General features: G+C 41.8%; 1 protein-coding gene and 1 long non-coding RNA gene across 4 annotated transcripts; both read right to left on the bottom strand.

The window, feature by feature from the left end:
* Positions 1-3,505: 3,505 nt before the first annotated feature.
* Positions 3,506-17,620, bottom strand: LOC122612039 (ikaros family zinc finger protein). Of its 3 annotated transcripts, none has more exons than XM_043785466.1 (5): positions 17,329-17,620; positions 8,201-9,370; positions 7,774-8,133; positions 6,250-6,378; positions 3,506-6,180 (listed from the first exon to the last, which is right to left on the bottom strand). In XM_043785466.1, exons 2-5 carry the CDS (start codon positions 9,368-9,370, stop codon positions 5,701-5,703), a joined length of 2,139 nt encoding a protein of 712 aa, XP_043641401.1. In that variant the 5' UTR covers positions 17,329-17,620; the 3' UTR covers positions 3,506-5,700. The 3 variants fall into 3 exon arrangements, with proteins under 3 accessions (XP_043641401.1, XP_043641402.1, XP_043641403.1); XM_043785467.1 differs by lacking the exon at positions 17,329-17,620 and adding an exon at positions 13,968-14,060; XM_043785468.1 differs by lacking the exon at positions 17,329-17,620 and having other exon boundaries at positions 7,774-8,100; positions 8,201-9,382.
* Positions 17,621-18,585: 965 nt separating this feature from the next.
* On the bottom strand, positions 18,586-19,870 carry LOC122626435. Its single transcript, XR_006326704.1, has 2 exons — positions 19,325-19,870; positions 18,586-18,905 (listed from the first exon to the last, which is right to left on the bottom strand). It is a non-coding gene; the product is annotated as an uncharacterized LOC122626435 (long non-coding RNA).
* Between the last annotated feature and the right edge of the window lie 14 nt (positions 19,871-19,884).

Raw genomic sequence — 19,884 nt, 5'->3', positions numbered from 1 at the left:
ATCCGTTTGTTACAAGTTAAAAAGACAGCTTGCAGATTCTAGAGAGTCCTAGCTTGTAAACGCTTCTTTCAGAAGAGTGCCACGCCCACTTATAAACCCACAATCCCACACAATCGCTGCGACTACACTTTTAAAAAATGTTTTCATTATTTTTGTTTGTAATGCTTTTGTTCTCAATTTCTTTCGATAGGCCAAGAAAAATGTTTGGATTTCCTGCTCACACTCTACTAGCTAAGCCACTATAGCCACATATATGGATAGTGTTCTATTCCATATGAGCTTACTTTTTGAAGATTATGAGCCGCTGCACTTTCAAAGTATCGAATGTCAAAGCCTCATTGAGATATTCAATAACTAGTTAGCAAATCTCCTCTGTTTGAGCCTCCTTTCGGCCAAGTCAGCTTTAAATCGGTTTAGGCCCGGCCGCACACACTCGCCCACACAGATGGAGGGGATATATTCGGTCAGCCATGAGGGACACGGATGCCAATACCAACCATTGGTGACCACAAGGGGTTAGGGAAAGTGTGAGCGAATTGGTGAGCTGTGCACTGAAAGAAGTGCGGTTCAAGTTGCACCGAAACAACTTTATTGTTGAAATTGTGAAATTATTAAAAAGGATCTTCTTTACCTACAGATTAAAAAACTACAAACATTGCAGATAAGTTTTACTTTAATTTCAACTATTTTCGATTCAAGGCTTGCATTTCCGTGAGGGGTCTCCTTGGTGACGTCATTTGCTTGGTAGAAAACCGTGGTCTTTGTCTCGCCGACCTCAAGCCCGATTTTAAAATCCATCTGCATTCCGTTTGAATGTATTCGTGGGCCTTGACACGTATGCCAAATCGGCTTTAGGGCAAGTTATCGGCATTTGAAAATAAAAACACGCGCATTATCAACACCAAGCAGAACAGAAGGTTGATATGTGGCAGTGCACTGGGAGAGATGGGTCTTCGATTTCATTTGCCTGGATTGTGAAATCAAATTCTACAAAGCATTGAACTGCATTATTCCAATTCTTATATGCATATATGCAGTAAATGTATGAACGATGTATGCAGTATTCTTAAAGTTTTTGATGTCGAAGGTATTACATATTTCGAGCGAAACTGCCATTCTTTTGCGCCTTTATTAAAATAATAATATAAAATCTAGTTGGTATAAACTTCATGTGAAGCGTCCCAGTTTTCTGACGGTGTATTCCGTTGGCTGCATTCACCATTCTGGCTGAGAACGAGGATGAGGATGAGGATGTCAAAGCCACCGTCTGTCTAGCTGTCAATGCGTTTTCCATTTGTCGCCTCTAATGACACACATATTTAGGTGTTAATCGCCTCATTGGAACGCTGGCAGCGGATTTGCTCGCATTGTTGTCCGTCGGGGATCGGGGATCGGAGGAATCCGGAGTCGGTCGCAGGGTAAATATTGATGCTGCGATTATAGCTATTGATGCGTTCACAATGGACTTGCCGGGCATTATCCTCAGCCGATCAGCCAGCCAGCTAGCCAGTCAGCCAGACAGATCTCTCCTCTCCTCTCCACTCTGCTCGTAGGGCGATTAGTCGTGACCGGGGTCTCAGTCAATCGTGTTTTGGCTTTAAGGCGCATTATCCCCTAAATCGCAAACAAAACTGCAAACAAATTGCCGCAAAGCGGGACCCGAAACAAGAAAAACACACGGAATTGAGGAGAGCGGAGCATATGCTCGGAATCCGGATCGGCATTCGAATCGGGAGGGTATTTGGTGTTAGGAAATTGCCAAATGGCTTCCGCGGCAGAGGAAGTGAGCTGCCAATGATACGATATATCCGACCAGTCAACTTTGTCTCGCTCTGATCTGCGAAAAGGTGTTTATTCTGATCGGGGTTGTTTAATCTGATCTTGTTCCGTTTGCTGATAAATTAGTTAGGACCTTAAATGGGTTTCTTCTGGACTAAAAAAATACGCCAAAAGAAAACACACAAAATCGAACACGACCGTTTTTATCTATACATATACATATGCCAAAACAATCATCTTTCAAATCACAAACTAGGTCGGGACAGAAATGTTTACGAGCCTTAACAAAATGTAGTTCCCTTTAAGATATATATTATGTTTAAGGGGTTGAAAAATTATAAAGATTTTTAAAGTATTTTATTTTTTTAGAAAATTAATTTTCCTATTATGCACTGCTATATTTAACAGTTTTGATTTATAAAACATCTTGGATATATAGATTTATGATATAACTGATTAAATAAATGACCCACGGCATTTCATTTTACTTTAAAATAGATATTATTAAAATTGAATTCAGCAACTTATGCCTGCTTAACAAGACCAAAAGACAGCTAATTCTTAGGTAGCTACAGAATGATTTGTAATATCAAAGCGAAAATATAAGATCCCTTTTACCATTTCAGTAAAATAATTGAGGAATTCTTTTAATACTGTAGTATATATCCATGTATGGGCCTGACAACTATTTTTAGAACGTTAGATCTCCCTTTAATTGGGGTATATGCTAAGCTGCCATATATACACACACAACCGGGACCGCTCATGTGCCCTCACATATTGTTTCCTTTTAAAAAAGGTCTCTCATTCGCATTTCGTAACCAACCCCTGTCACCCAGATAAAAGTATCTGACATGATATGTACATACAACACTAACTGCGCTTGCGTCAGAATTTCTCTGCTATTATGGTACATTTTCAACCACTGTGCTGTTAAGGAGCTTCCATTGGTGAATTGCCAGTCAACCAATCCTGGTTCCTACGGAACACTGGAGCTGCGTCGTAACAAAAGGAGAGTGAAGTGATTGAATGAAAATGAAATACATCTGTTTTTAGATGTAAAGTAAAGGGATTAAAATATTCCGGTATTAAAATATTTAATAGGATAGTTAAGAGATGTACTTAATTTTATAGGCGAGATAAGCAAGTTGTAACTTTTAGTGTAGTTTTCATAAATACAAGCTTTCATTATTATTTATTAATTGATAATTTAAAAATACAGTAAAAAAATAATACAAAAATTGATCTTTCCGAGTTATTTAAATTTTATTTGAAATGTAACTGTTTCATAAATACAAGCTTTCATTATTATTTATTAATTGGTAATTTGAAAATAAAGTAAAAAATTAATAAAAAATTCTATCTTTCCGATTTTCTTAAATTTTATTTGAAATGTAACTGTTTCATAAATACAAGCTTTCATTATTATTTATGAATTGGTAATTTGAAAATAAAGTAAAAAATAAAAAAAAATGTATCTTTCCGAGTTTATAAAATTTTATTTGAAATGTAACTATTGAAAGATATGCGAAACAAGATATGCGAAGCAGACGTTTAACAAGCAGTGAGTTAACATAGTCAAGCAGTGAACTAACAGAGGCATATTAACATACGCAATCTGCTTCAATTTTCCGCAAGCAGTCAACCGTTATGCGCGGTAGCAAAAAAAGACATTTATATTGTTTGTTTTAAACCATTTTTATTTCTAAAAAATTAACATGCCTTTTTGTTTGTAGCTAGAATTATAATCACTAATTAAGTAAATATTTTGTTTCTGTTCTTAATCCATTTGGTGTTTTTAATTTTTCCATTCTGTTATCGTTTAATTCTATTAAAATTTAACACGAAAGATCGCTAAAAATTGCTCAATTGTTACATTCAACGTTATACGCCTTTTGATTTGAAAATGGATTGATTCGTGTAACAGCGCTATAATAGTTCATTAACAAAGTTAAAAACAAAAACAAAATTACGCCCTATGTGGTGAGTTACCAAGTAGTAAGTAGTAAATATTAACTGAACACAACAAACCATTTTTACACGAGTGAATTGGCTAGAGTAGAGCAAAATAAAGGGTTATTACAATGTATTGCTATAAGAAGGGTCGGGGAGAACGTAATGTACATAATGTGCAAGTGCTGCAGGTGTCTTCTATGTGCTAACGGATAAACAACAAAATGATTAACAAAAAACTTCGACTAAGAATTAACGCTAGCTAAAAGTACAGATCAAATAACAGAGAAGAAGGGAACTAAGCTATAAGCAATGTGATTGGCTTCGAGTCCTCCTTTTTACATACATAGGCTTTATGGATAAGTGTGTTACTTTCGCTAGAACTCGTGAACATCATGGACGGATGTTAATCTGAAGTAAAATTTAGCGCACAGTGGCGCCATGCTGGCTGCATACAACCCGTAACGTCAGCAGGGGGTGGGGCTGGGAGGTTAGAAATGGAAGGGGGGATGGAGGGAGATGGAAGGTGGGAGGGGAGTAGGGTGGTCTAGGGATTACTTTCGAAATTTTGATTTACACTAAAGTTATCTATACTAATCAACAGTTCCATGTCCAGTTGGTTGTTTGTACAGTGATCGCTCGTATCGTAGATGTAGATATCAGTATATCAGTATATGTATGTAATGCTATCATAGGCATCTAAGGCATAGTTTTGTCTAAACGATAAAGTTCGTGTTACTCATATTTCGATTTACCAATTATTTACAACAATTTCGTATCACAATTGTATTTTTTGCATGTTTTTGTCTTGCTTGTTTAAAAAATGTTCCTACGCTCCAGTTGTATGCAAACTTACGAGCAGCACTGTGCGAATATTCGAAATGTTTTCCACAATCGAAGTAACCCCGATCGCTGTTGTTATTGTGTTAGATTAGTTACTCAAACTAGGAGCTATGTAAAAGGTACGAGTATAATAATTGAATTCATAATTCGATAACCCTCTGCTAAGCTAAAAGAATCCTTATCTGAATCTGAATCTGAATCTAAATCTGAATCCGAATCTATATCTGCATATGTATCTGGATCTGTATTTGCATCTGTTTCTGTGTGTAGTATGTATGTCTGTAGCTGTATGTATGCTGTGTGAGAGTGGGGTATATAACCTGGCTATGTACGTATATATCCTGTTGTTTATATTTAAATATATGTAGATATAGCTTCTCGTTTATATCCGCCTAATCAAACTTGCTGCTGTCGTATTAAACTCTGAAAACATAACAACTTTAAAGCCCTTCGCTGCAATTTTATAGGCATATATATATGTATATGTATCTATATCGGATGTATCTATGTGTGTGAAGTGTGAGTTGTGGATGCTTAAAATCATAAACTGCCACCTTTGAGGCGAGGTTAGCTATATAATGCACTAAACCGACTAAAGCGGACCCGCGTTGACGCAAGTGTTTGCTGGCCAGTTGAACCGGCTGGAAATTATTGCCAAGTACTTAAGGACTAAACTACAAAACCTAATGCATAATAAGACTACATAACAGGGTTGGTTTCCGGGAAGGTATATATGTGTGTATATCCATCGCACTCCGTTTTTGATTCTGTCATCTCGACTGTTCGACTTTTCGACTTTCACTTCGACTCCGACTTTTCAAGGGATTAGGTAACTACGTAGCTCTCATTGGATTTTCATACTCTCTGCATGCAGATCATAAAAATATGATGAGTTATCTCTAACTAACTATATATGTAACATAGACGTAAGTGTAAACGTAGAACTAGATGGTAAGTGTATAATTTGCTCTGAGCTTAACTGTGTGCCTGGTTGTGGAAAATCTCTCAAAATTGAGCTAAGTAAATATTCTGAATCGAGTACGACCCCACTCCGATTCCTGGGACTGTCCAGATCCCAAGCCGGCAAGCTCCTCAATCCGCCTACTTGCCGGCCAACTGTGGCTGCTATTGGTGACTCTTGCTGAGCAGGTGCGAGTTGAACTCGTAGACGTTATTCAGCTGCTCGCCGCAGATGTTGCACCGCCACGGATTGCTCTCGCAGTGGCAGCCCTTGTGCAGGAAGTACAGCGTCTCGTCCGGGAACTCGATGCCGCAGAAGTGGCAGGTTAGAATCAGCTTGCGGTTGATCAACAGGTCTCCATCCTGGCCGGTCGACGTGATGGTCCCGTTGCAGATGGGCGTTGAGCTGGCGCCGTTGGTGGCACTGGGTGTTGCCGGCGTGGGTGGTCCACCGCCTCCACCTCCTCCGCTGCTGCCATTCACCCCGGGTGATCCCCGACCGGATCCATTGCTCAGGCTGTTGGACAGCACGGAGTTGTTGTTGTTACTCTCCAGCGGCGTGGAATTCCGGGTGATCCGGTTGTTGGCCTTTGCGCAGATGCGACGCTTGAGATCCTCGCGCAGGAGCGATTTCAGTGGCGAGACCTAGCCCAAAATCCGATGGATTAGTATTGTGGATTAAAATATTCATATATATACTTCATATTAACACACCTTGATCAGTGAGGTGATTCTGTTGTTGTTGCTGCTGCTGTTGTTATTGTTGGAAGCCTGTTCTGTATCGCTGCTGGGATCACTGCCGTTCATCAGGTCCTTCTTGTCCATATCCTCCGACATGGGCTCCTTTTGATCAATAAGAGAAACACTTGGTGTTTAAGAACAAGGAATATAAAATTACAAGGTAAATATGCTTATGTTGTTATCACATTAACATACTTTCCATACATTGAACAAAATCCTATACTTCAATCTACCGTTATATAAACAAGAGGGAACGCTATAGTCGAGTTTCCCGACTATCAGATACCCCTTACTCAGCTTGTGGTGTACTTTCACATTTTTCTGGCATATTAATAGAAATAGTGAAAAAAAAATTATGCGAAAAAAAGTTTCAAAAATGGTTCAAAAGTGTGCGCGTTACCGTTTTGGGCGATTTGTGGGCGTTAGAGTAAACGTGGCAAAAAGTTTTGCAAATCGATAGAAATTTACTAGACTAATAATAAAATAAAAAGTTTAAACACATTTTTTTGAACCTGGGCGGGGCATTTGTACGGTTTGTGGGCGTAGGAGTGTGCGTGGCACACATATTTTTGGCATACCTATGTATATAACTTTACAAAGCAAATAGAAAACTGGAAAAATATAAAAACATTTTCCAAAAGTGGGGGTGTGACAGCTTTGGGCGTTGGGCGTGGAAACATGGCCAACTAACTTGCGCTCCATGTATGGCTCTGGAGTCTGCATACTTAATCTCAGCTTTCTAGCTTTTATATTTCCTGTTACCTCGACTTTCATACGGACGGACAGACGTACAGACGGACATGGTCAGATCGACGCCGCTATTGATCCTGATCAAGAATATATATACTTTATATGGTCGGAAACGCTTCCTCCTGCCTGTCACATACTTTTCAACAAATATAATATACCCTTTTACTCTACGAGTAACGGGAATAAAATATAATATAATATATATAATTATATAAATCCGTATGCTAATTCGTCAAAATATTAATATATAATAACAAAATACAATAATTTCCATTCAATACATAATTCATGGCATTTGGATTCATAAAATTCATTTTACAGGTCAAGATCAAGCTCTGAATCAACCATTATTATAAAAGCCCTGGATCTCGGCAGTGTATTAGAGCCAGTTCTGCCAAATTAGGTATGCAGTCTTTAATGATGCACAACAGGTTTTTAAAAATTGTTCCGCCTTCGCATGCAGATGAAGTGTGGATTCGATCCACTACGAACAGATATTACATGTCTTGAAAATGAATATTTACAAAATTAAGTTAACAAAAGGTTTGATCTGAATTGCTCTTTTTAGTTTGTTTTGTAAACTATGTAATGGAGATCCATATATGTACCTATTACATAGCTTTCATAATTCTGGCAACATAAAGTCACATACTAGTATATCCACATTTGCTAAGTCCAATTAATAGGGCATTCGCCCAGTAAAATGGCGAGCATTAATTTGTTTCATCTCCCTATCGTGGCACTCACCTGTTTAATCGGTATAAGGCTGATCGACGGCGTTATGTGGTTCTCGTGGTGGTGATGGTGGTGGTGGTGATGCGGATGCTGGTGGTGGCTCTTCAGGCCTCCACTCAGACTGCTGGCTGTGGTACTGGATGTGATGGGCGTGGCCTTTGTGTTGCAATCCATGGGCAACTCCACCGGCGATTGCATGATGAGCGCTCGATCTTTCACCTTATCGTTATTGGACTCGGCATTTCCATTGCTAATGGAGTTGCTGTTGTTGTTGTTCCCTGCATTTATATTGTTGTTGGTAGCGCAGTTGTTGTTGTTGTTGTTAATATTGTTGTTGCCCTGTAATGCAGATTCACGCCAAACGCAAATCAGCTGGTTTATCATTTGTAAGAGAGGGGGCTTAAAAAAGGGATGGACTGCTATACAGCGATAGACTTACATTAAACAACTCCGTGTTGCCGCTCTCGCCCAGCGTCGAGATCTCCACGTGGGGCGTGAGGAAGTGCATGGGAGGCGTTGCATTCTCCAGGGATCGCATGGACTCCCCGCTATCGCTGGCCGGAGGAGCCACCTGTTGCTGCTGCTGCTGCTGGGACTGAGATTGCACGGGCACCGGACTGAGTCCAGGTGGCACGTAACTAGCAGCCGCCGCCGCTGCCGCCGCCGAAGCTTGTGATTCCAGGGCCAGGAGCAACGAAGAGGTGCCACCTGGTCCCGGGTTATCCAGATCGATACCGTGACGGTTGAAGAAATGAATCCTCAGCGACTTCATGGACCCTGCTCGATAGCTGCAAAGCGGACACGTCTTCACCAGGTCATGCTGGCCCACATGTTCGTTCTGGAAGTGGGCGCGCATCGCTATTTGGCGCTGGAAGCCACGATTGCAGATAGGACAGTGATAGGGCAGCGTCTTGGTGTGCGTCGTGAAGTGCTCCGCCAGGTGATCCTTGCGGAAGAACCTCTTCTGGCACACCCGGCACTCGTAGGGCTTTACGCCAGTGTGTCGCATCTTATGGCGGCGCATGTTCGCGCCGTTGGAGAACTTCATGTTGCACACATCGCATTCGAAGACCTTGCGAGAACTGCCGTTGCCACCGCCTCCTCCTCCGCTATTCCCGGCCGGCGAGGAGCTGGCCGAGGAGCTAGAACCATTGCCTGTCTGGCCATCGCCTTTGCCGCCCTCCATGTGACCCAGGCTCATGTTCTCCGGCTCCTGCAGATCCTCGCTCTTCAGACGCGCAGATGCCGCCGCCGCTGCTGCCGCCGCCGCCGCCTGACCCGCCAGGCACTGGACCACATGGAGCAGCAGGGATGCCCGCGAGCTGGTCTCGAAACTGTCGCAACGCTCGCAGCGGAAGGTCATGGGTGGCGAGTGAGGGCCGGTGCTGAGATTCGTTGGCGTGGGTGTCGGCGATCGCGGTTCCTGTAGCTCAGACTCGGAGGCGGATGAGGCGGCTTCCTTGAGGCTACGCAGCGCCATAGCGTTATGATGCAGCAGGGCAGCCGTGGTGGGCGTCATGTCCACAATAATACCGCCACTCACCGTCGGACTGGGGTCCTTTAGGGCCAGCTCCATCCCGCTGGCTGCTGTACTGATCGTTTCGGCCATCTGGAAGTACATAGTGGGGATTGTCTTTAAGCTCTTTGCTCCAAATAAATAATATGTTGTATTAAATATTAAAATAATACTCCAACTTGACCGAAAATCTTAAACTTGTTTTTGAATTATTTTAATGGATAATATCATTGGGCGCATTTATATATGTTAGCACACATATGTCGGCTCAGTGCGAATAAGATTAGTCCAGACCACGCCCGAAAATCGATGACAAGCTGTGGTTGCTATTTCGGTTGTTGCTGTATTTTGCAGTCAGTTTTTGGCATTTCAAGTGCTTCCAGCCCATAGACCCAAGCCCAAACTCAGACTTCGACTCTAATAAGCCAAATTGGTGTCAGCGTCGCAGCTTTGTGGGATGGGGATGAGGGGCAGTGGGAGGGGTAACTGGTGTGAGGTAGGGGCCTGGTGGAACCTGTGGAGAATTCGCCAAGAACCAAAGCAGCAACAAAAACCACATCGGCACCGACCATTTTTGGGCGGCCTTGTCGCTGTAGTCGTTGCCGGCGTTGACGTTGACTTCGTGCTAAGAAAATACCAAAGTTATTGGGGCCAATTACTGGTCTTGCAGGTGGGCAATCACTTGGACACCCAAACACTCACAGAAACGCTGCCCGAACCAGAGATGGGGACCACACCAACAAACGGCGAGCGAATCATTCAAAGCTGAGCGGCAAACACAATGGCAACCAAATGGCATTTGGCACAACATTTTGGAATTCTTTTGAAGACGTTCTTGTTTCAAGCAAACTACTTCAATCCTACAATAACCTAATTATAGTTTTAACAAAAGGATGATAGGATGATATGTTTAAAAGCATTTATGCATGTTTTTTACACAAATATATATTTAAATCATATATGATGACCCTTCTTCAGCCTTCATTTTCCCTAAGAAAGCAAACTCATAAACGAACTAGAAAGCATCTATTTTAATTGAGCTTTGAAGGTGCTTCCATAAACAACGATTATATTTAAAGTTTCGAGTTCCGTCCCATTGTGCAACTTTGGCTTATTGAGGCATGTCACCCGTCGTCTCGCCCGGAATTGGGCAATAGGTCAAATGTTGATACCCATACATAGTGCAGACTAGACACATACGAGCAGGTGCGGATGTGCAGATGTGCGGGGTGCCGGTGTATATCGGGCAGCGTATAAATCATCATCCATAATCATTGGACATAGCTGGCCCAGCTCTTCTCGCAGCTAATTTAATTCAACCTTGAATGTTTGTGCATTAGCATTAGCCAGATCACAAAGCCAAGAGCCATGGGGCCGACCTCAGCCCCGACCAGCTTCCCTGTGCCATAGAGTGGTTGTGTGAGTGGTTGTGCATTTCTGGCCAGGTCAGCACTCTGAAAAATGAGATGTGTGTCATAGGCCTATTTGGGGGCATCTACATAATTACAAATTCACTTTTCGATACTCCGCCGAACGAGTTTTCGGAGGTACAAAACTTCTTTTCAGGCCAGGCCACTCAAGTGTTGTAAGCTCGTAAGCATTAGTGGAGCGAGCCCAAGAAAAACGCACAAAAACTCGGTTTGCATTTTCAGTAATTATGAGGCGCTGTTGGCTTTGGCATTATAAATGCCATAGTTGCCAACCCAATGGAGTCATAGGGTCAAGTTTTAGTGCAACTGGGTCAGGCTTTATCATTATTATCATTATCGCCACCACCATCATCATCATCACCATAATCTTTGGCCAAGCGCTGGCTAACATATGTACGACCCAACTTGGGGTTTCGGGTCTTCGGGTGTCCCGCATTTTCACTTGCCCGCCGAGCTGTTCCCAATTTGAAGCCCCAAAAGCCGAGAGCAAAAGAAAACATAAAGCGCTCTGGAAATGAGAAATGGTCGGAGAAATGCGAATGAGAGCACACACACAGTGAGCGACATAATTGGAGCGCCCCGAGAGCCCTTAATGATGTCGCACACTGTCCGCCGGTTGGCTATAAAGGGGGGCCCACGTGTGCGGCTTATTTTCAGGGGAGAGTCCAAAAACGGGCGTGGAAATTCAAACAGAGTTATAATTTCAACCCAGGATGCCGAATTTAATAATTAAATTAGTGTTCAAAGATGTGATTTCTGTGTATACAGAGATACTTTAAAAAAGTCACAAAGAAATTTATCATCAGAAAAAAATCAAAAAGGACAAAATGCCGAGTTATGAACTATTATGATTTATTGTAATTATTAAGTTCTCCATGCAAAGTTTAGAAAACGTATTAACCAAATTCAACATCAAACAACAAACATAGCTCACAGGGCGGATGAGTAACACTAGCATTGCGTATTAGTAATTATACCCGTTACTCGTAGAGTAAAAGGGTATACCAGATTCGTTGAAAAGTATGTAACAGGCAGAAGGAAGCGTTTCCGAACATATAAAGTATATATATTCTTGATCAGGATCAGTAGCCGAATCGATCTGGCCATGTCCGTCTGTCCGTCCGTCTGTCCGTCTGGCCGTCTGTCCGTATGAACGTCGAGATCTCAGGAACTACAAAAGCTTGAAAGTTGAGATTAAGCATACAGACTCCAGGGACATAGACGCAGCGCAAGTTTGTCGATTCATGTTGCCACGCGCACTCTAACGCCCACAAACCGCCCAAAACTGCCACGCCCACACTTTTAAAAAATGTTTTGATATTTTTCATTTTTGTATTAGACTTGTAAATTTCTATCGATTTGCCAAAAAACATTTTGCCACGCCCACTCTAACGCCCAAAAGCCGCCAAAAACTGTCAGTGTTAAAGACTCTCCTTCGCACTTCCACTAGCTGAGTAACGGGTATCAGATAGTCGGGGAACTCGACTATAGCGTTCTCTCTTGTTTTGTTGTGGTATTAAATTCCCTTAAATTCGAATTCGTCGGCTTGAAGCCACTGTGCGTTGGCTTGTAGGCCAAATGAATCTTTTGCATAGCCTTAGCCCACCGCGCACGATTCCCATTCAAATTTAAATCAAAAGCTAGTTTATTAGCATTGCATTGACCAGTGGTGAATCCGCTGCGGAATGGGAGACGGAATCGAAATCGGAATTGGATGTGGACGGGGATCCAAAGTGGAAGTGGAGTTAAAAACGAAGGTGGAGCATCTTTTTGAAGGCAACTGACTTTCGAAGGCTGGATCTTCATGCAAAATAGACCATATTTCAGATTTGACCTTAACAGCGTTGCTTTTTTTTTACCGGTTTTCCAGCGTGGGATGGCGGGGAGATCGTCTTTCGTCACGCAACAAAATGAGTCAGTCGGTCGATGGAGTTGTTTTTGTTTTTGTTCCCTTTCTTGCCAAATCAATGAAGCATTGCCAAAAAAAAAAGAAAACAAAACAACAACTACAAGCGGGTAACATGTGCGTCGAAATGAGAACAAGAACAGAGAAGCGGGAGAGAGAAAACCACTTTCCATGGTGACACACTTTTATGCTACGTGCTGTTTTGCTACTTTTGTCGCCGCTTTTGCTGCTACTGCTGCTGCAGCAACAACGCCAACACCACCAACAAAAGCAACGCGACTCCCATAATAGAAAGTGGAACAGGAATTTCCCCCCTCTATCAATGCCAGAGAGCACGCCACGGCGATGATTTCATTTCGGCTTTGGTTTTGGCCTGGCCTGCACTCATTGCGAAACACTTGCCACGGCCAACAAGCAACGGGCAGCAGCAGCAACAACAACGCAAGAAAATCAAGAAACGGGCGAGAAAAAACGTGGGGTAAAAAATAGTTCAGTGGGAGCCGATTCGAACGTTGAAGCTCTCTGTGTTTAAGCGCTCTCCTGCACACTGAGAAAACCCAGAGAGTCTTTAAAAATAAAGGTCAACTGAGTATTAAAATTAAAATGAAATTTAAAATTTTATGGAATTTAGAAATTTATTTTCATTGAAAAATTTAACTTCAATTTTTTGCTATTTTAATAAATTCATTATCCCACTAATAAAATTGTTATTGATTATATATTAAAAGAAGATCCTTTTAATATGCGAACAGCTATTTAACATTCTTTTCTTCCCATGTAGCTCTCTGTATACAACCGCTCTTCCACGCTCTTTTTCCCACTCTTTTTCTCCCACTCTCTCCCCGTCGGCAAGTGCAGCAGGCAGCGCATGTCCCGTTTTTGTTTATGCTTTTCTTACACCCGCTCTCTATAGCTGTAGTTGTTGTTTTTGCCGCTGCTGTTGTTCCCGTTGTTGCAGGTGCACGTTTTTTGCTCTCGCTGCAATTGCAATTTTGTAGCATTAGGCGCGTGAATTAATTTCTAATTGATGGAACCAGCAACCATGCTCTGCCCCACTTCCGATTCCCACAGAGAGAGTCTGCCGCTCTGCTCTCTTTGCTAAGTGGCTAGCGTATAATTTTTGTTGTGTTGACCTAATTATACGCTCATTTTGATTCACTTGATTTTCTCTGCACACAAACACTGGCAAACACACACACAGGCACGAACGTTTCGTCACTGCGACAAGTGGAGCAGGCAGCGACGCCGGCAGAGGCAGCAGCTTGTGGCAGCGACCGTAATTTCTTGTGGTTACTGGGACGCAAAAACAAATACAAAATATAAATAAGGTGGGATACACCCACCCGAAACCCACACTATGATGCGTAGCCAGTGCATCCCAGCATTTCGAAGTCTGCCAATAATTCCCGATTCCGAAATTCCCAAATACCGACACAAACCGAACATAACTGAATCCAAAATGCAATAGCTGGTGGAAATGGATGTGGAAGTTCCACACCAACTGCATCGGTATCCGAATCCCAATATGCAATATACATACATACATATGTATGTATGCATGTACATGTGGCTGTCTTCGTTTTGTTTGGGACGAAAATGCCAGGGCTGGCGTCCGAGGGGGTCACCACTTCAGGTGAGTCTGAGTTCGAAGGGATGGGGATAAGGATCAGATAGATATTAGCCACAATTATTTCTGCACTGACAAAAATTCCTATTTAATTTGTTTACTAAAAATGTGTGTTTACTAAAAATAAAAGCGCATGGAATATTGTTAGGATATTATAGCCATAAATAAGCTGAATGTCATTGACTTAATCTCGTATTTAATACTATGTTTTTCGATATGATTTACTATGCTATTTTGAAGTAAGAACTAGAATTGGAGGAGATATAAACTTGCGATGTACTTTTATTGTCTGCTCATTGAATGAAACCTAAAGGATAGGTTTTTGTAACGTAACACTATTCCGTGGCATGTAAATTCATTATAAACAAATTTAGTAAGCATTTTATTTTTCATCTCGCACGACTAATCATTGGTACACCCGAAGTTACCAAATATGTTCCCAAATGTATACCAGCCAACTAATGCTTGAAGATCTTCGTTTGGGGGAATGCTTGAGCTTGAAGGCCTTTTATTTTTTGTTGGGTTATTCTCCCATGAAGAGTGGATGTGGATCCCCCTTAGCGCCAAACACCACTGCCGAAGATTTGCAATCGTTTGGCTCTCCGGCACACCACTACACCGTCACCCAGAGAGCCGCCACTCACTCAAACACACTCATACACATACACTCATCCAACCGATGGCACAGAGACACAGATCAGCCGCAGCAGCAACAAGACGCAGCAGAATTTGAAATTAGGTCAACAGGTTTGGCTGCTTGTAGTGGTGGGCCAGTTACTCGAGCGTATGCCGTCGTCTTTGCCTACGACCTCGGCTGTCATCATCAAGGGGGAGCAGAGCAGAGTTGTTGAGTAGGGGAGTAGGGGAGCTGAGGGAGCAGCAGCAGCAACTACATCCAAGCTATCGCCGCCAACGCAATATGCGTTCAGTTCCGTCCCGTACGCCGTTCGTCGTTTATTGCACCACAGTTCGTGCAGTCTGCAGTTTGCAGTTTGCAGTTGCTGTAGGGGGAGATGCACTCGCACACACACACACAGCCGTAAATCCTAATTGAGCACACTGCTCTGTGGATGTGCGGGTGGTGGGCGATGGGTTGTGGGTGGTGGGCGCTAGGAAAGGGGTTACGGGTGGACGTCACTGTGTGTTCATTGGGGAATGAACCAGAGATGCAGAACACAATTCTAGCATCCCACTGTAAGAGACAAATTCGGAATCGATAAGGGAGCGGGATCGAAATTGACGCCAAGCGACTACAGTAAAGCCCTTCTAAGACGTATTTTCAAAATAGAAAATATGGGAAAAACAGGTTTTAGAGGTGACCACTGTACACCTTTAAGTATGCACATTACATAGAGGGCTTAATCATTTCAATTCAATAGGTAAAATTGGTAACACATATCACCAAGATTTTCTTTAATGAGCGTGTTTGGGCACAAACTCAATACTTTAAGCAAAGAAGTTAGGAAGTGAAAGTTCTTTTTCAGTCAGTTCATTTTGAGATAAAATGTTCCATTATATTTCACCCACTAAATAAGTTAAAAGGGGTTAAATATATCCAGTATTAAAATAGTATCCTAATGTTGTCTGCTGGTTATATTTAAGGGAAAAGAGCTCTTTCTTGGTATATGCTTTAGATAACTTCTAACCAAATCGTACCTGAACAGGTATGACTGTCGTTTTAAAAGGTCCGAGCAATCTTCTATCTGAAAACTGTTGCGAAAACGCACATATGTTCTGAAATGGAAACTCAACGCGGAGCCGCCAACTGGCGAGACCAACTTGGGTTTCTGATTTGATTTCGATGCAGCCAAGAGATTTCCACATACTTCTTAGTTGGTTTCTGTGTCACAATCACACAGACGAGGTGGACGAGGAAGGTGGAGGGGGCGACGAGGACGGGCCAAGTAATGAGCTCCCAGAGAGCTGCAGCCATCGCCATCACCACCTGCAGCAGCGACGGAGGCGTCGCAGCCACCGAAGCCGGAGCAGATAATCCCAGTAGAAATTGAAACTAGCTGCGGCAGGTTTAGAAACTGGTATAGAAAAACGCCAGCCACAGCCGCAAAGGCAGAAACGGCAACAGAAACAGCAGCACACATAGGCAATCGACCTTGTAGGAGTGTATTTTGTCTTGGAGCATGCCCGTAAACTGGGCCAACGCGATTGCACTGAAATCAGGTGGGCGTGACGTAGGTAAATACGGTGCAACTCCGCGAAGTTGAATTCTTGGAACTCAAAGTAAATGGGATTTTAGATATGGTGGTCGGTTTACTAGCAGGATTTTTTTTAAAACTTGTGACTTGGCCTATCCCAATAATGGCTCATACTACATCTTCTTATAGCTTATTTAAACTTGTACAAACAAACTTTTCTGTTAAAATAGGGTAAGCAAAAGAAAAGGGTTCATATGAATCTGATTGTGATTGTAAATAGTTTATTCCTTATACCTTTATGAAATTTTAGTAAAACTCTAGTTGTAAAAGGGACAGATGGTGTGGCCACCTATGGAATTTTTACTGTATGTTGGCCAATAAACGCGTTAGTGTGTGCGTGTTGGTGTTGGAAAGCTGACTGTACCCTTGGCGCCCATTAATCCATGGCGGAAAATCCACGAAAATCTGTCGCAATCCGACAGATATCCGAAATAGCCAGGCGCTCGCAGGAGTTTCGTAATTACATACCCGCTAAAATAAAAGAGCGGCAGCCTTGGCTTCTGATTTTCAGTTTCTTTTTCTCGTTGTTTAGCTTGTCAGTTCTTCGATTCTTCGGTTTGATAGTTTTTTCGTTTTAACATAGCATTAGCACAGCTGGAGTCTTTTGCAATGCTCTCGAAAAAAAGAAACGCGCTGGGTGTTTGGCAATTTTAGATTTCAAAATACCACAAGGTGCATTCTAAACACTCATATAGACTCACGCACACAAACAGGCACTGGTGCGCTCTCCCGCTCACTGGCACACACACACACTAGGGCAGTATTGCAGTTCTTGGATCTATGTTTCTCAATGGACTTCCATGGAGCGGGGGCATTGCTTTTGCAATTTGCAATTTGCGTACACTGCGGAGTCGCGTATTATTCAACCAACTAACCTCCCACAAAAACGGCAACTGGAACACAACACAACAATCGCAATGGATGTGGATGTGGATGTGGATGTGGAGTCGGATGTGGATGTGGATGCACTCGAAACAACGCGAACGCCGAGATGCCGAATGGATATGGAGTCGAAATCAAACCGAAATCGAAACAACGCGCAGCTCGAAAGGGCAAGAGTTAGCTTTGGGCCCCAAATAATAATAATAATAACAACAATAATAATAATAAAACTGTCAGTGGACAACGCGCGCGCCACATGCGAGGCCACATCCGAATGGGCCAAAAGACGAATCCACTCTGAGCGGATTCCGATTCGGAATCGGTATCTCCCGCTCCACCGACGCTCTGTCGCTGCGCGCGTCGCTGCTGGCTGCGCTGCCGTGGCGCTCGGTAAAACAAAAACAACTCAAGCGATTCCGATTCCTCAAGGCCTACTATTTAGGCCAAAAAATAATGTACCACAGCAACTACAGCAGGCAGCAGTGGCAGCGGCGGCAGCAACTCGTTTCTTACAGAAATGTAAACGTTCTAATTGAGTTCTCATTTATGGCCCGCTACACCGACTGTGCAACCGAGCACTGGTACTTGTTGTTGCATTGCCTAAAACCATAGGAAAATGTTTTTATCCGGCTGGCATAACCATTTTCAAATTGGATACAAGTTTACTGAACCCTGCTAGGTTGACTTTTTCACCAAAAGCAGCGACACTTTTGGTTTTATTTCAAATCACTTGTCTTAGTGAAACTGGCGATTAAGTATCAACTAGCAAAATATTTTGTGCATCGTGTTTCTTCAAAATTTTGGAGTTCTTTTACGATGATGACGAAACCTTGAAGAATGTTGAGCAGAGTATGTCGATGGTCTTTTCCCATATGCAAAAATAAAATATGTATGAGCTCAAAACATATGATAAAATATAGCCCTATATACATAGGTATACAGTTTAAAAAACCTTCAGAAACGTTAAAAAAACATCTTTTCAAATCCCAATTGTTTGATCTAAAATTGTTTCCTATATTTCGTCAGAAAATATACAATTCAGATAAAAAACACGTAATTGATAATATCTTAACAAGTTCCTCAACAATCGAACAAAATAAAAAACTTTTTAGTAGCAGTGATATTCAAAATACTTTCGGTTGCTTTGCAATGGACGGTTAATAATAACAAATATTAGAAAGACTTAGAAGACATATTAGGTGGTGAAATCTTTGATCCATATTTTTTTAAGGGGATGTCGACCAGAACGCTACGGTTTAAAAAACTGACGTTTTTATTGGTGCTATGCAAGCCGAAAATAATCTCATTTAAGCGGAAAGAACACATTCTTCGGAGAGCCAAAACCAGTTTGACTTTATATTCCTTTCGCTCAAATAAACGTTGTCAAATAATCGAAATCCATTGGTACCAATTGATCAGCTAATCCCAATCAGAATCTAGCTCGCACTTTTGGGTCCGTTTAATCCTTCTCCGTATGTAATATTTTCTTTTACGATAAAGTCGCTTTAATGTTTGAAAGGCACCTCGGCCACGTAGTCCGCTTGGGTATATCCATCTGTTTTCAGTATCCCTGATTATGCGAGGAAAAGAAAGTTTATTAGGTATTGTTCTGAAAATGTTTACTTAAATCTTATTCAACTTATCTTGTTTGCGGCCTACTGGAATATAACATACGGATTCTACATGCATTCTTGCCGACTAATTTAATTTCCCGAACTTTTATAACTTTAATATAAAGGTTCATAGAAATTACAAATTACAAATTGTTGTACTACAGAAAAGGAACCATTGCATACTTCATATGCTGATATATGTAAATCACATTTTTTCAGCACCCATGCAAATATTAATTTAGTTATTCAATAAACTAGCAATTATAAATTAATTAGACCCAAGAATAGATTTATTAGACCAAATTATAAATAGTTAAACAAAACGAACTAAACGAAATTAATGTTTATAATCGGATTAAAGCATTACTTAACTCACCAAAAATAGTTTTGTTAATATATTTGTATTGCTTAAAGGACTGCTTAGTGCTCACACCATGAGAAAATATCGTAATCAAATAATTAGAAAAATTGTTTTTCAGAAGTTCTTTTCGTCCTGGTCTCAGGATGCGGTTAATAATATGAGCCTAAGAAGTAAAAGGTCAAGTTTTTAATATTCCGACATTCAGGCTTACGCTGCGTGCCATGATATATTTATTGCCGGTTTTGAAAAATTCGCGCCCAGATTGAAAAGCTCGTGGGGATCAGTCCCGGGAAAAAGGTCCAGTTCCGCCTTGTATAAATCACCAGTGGTTCTGATGCGAGCCACCTGACAAAGGCTTGCGAGAATCTTATTTTGGTTTACTAGGATCTTATCCAGCTTATTTTGCAGCTCCTCTATAGCATCTACCAATAACTCATGCAATTAGTGCAATTATGTTTGCTCATTGCGCGCCTGGTTAAATATAATTAATGTTTTGCCATCATACGCCCCATCTTGAAAGTTTTGTACATGAACTGTTTTTGTTTACATACTTAGCAAAAGTAATATGTTTTGTT

The sequence above is a fragment of the Drosophila teissieri genome, chromosome 2L (assembly GCF_016746235.2).
Source record: "Drosophila teissieri strain GT53w chromosome 2L, Prin_Dtei_1.1, whole genome shotgun sequence".
Classification (NCBI taxonomy): domain Eukaryota; kingdom Metazoa; phylum Arthropoda; class Insecta; order Diptera; family Drosophilidae; genus Drosophila; species Drosophila teissieri.
This window is presented reverse-complemented; position numbering and strand designations above follow the sequence as displayed.

Coding starts and splice junctions, on each gene's coding strand:
- LOC122612039 (XM_043785466.1), bottom strand. CDS start 9,370: ATGGCCGAAACGATCAGTACAGCAGCCAGCGGGATGGAGCTGGCCCTA. Junction 8,134..8,200: donor GCAACACGGAGTTGTTTAAT/GTAAGTCTATCG, acceptor ATGATAAACCAG/CTGATTTGCGTTTGGCGTGA. Junction 6,181..6,249: donor GAATCACCTCACTGATCAAG/GTGTGTTAATAT, acceptor ATTTTGGGCTAG/GTCTCGCCACTGAAATCGCT.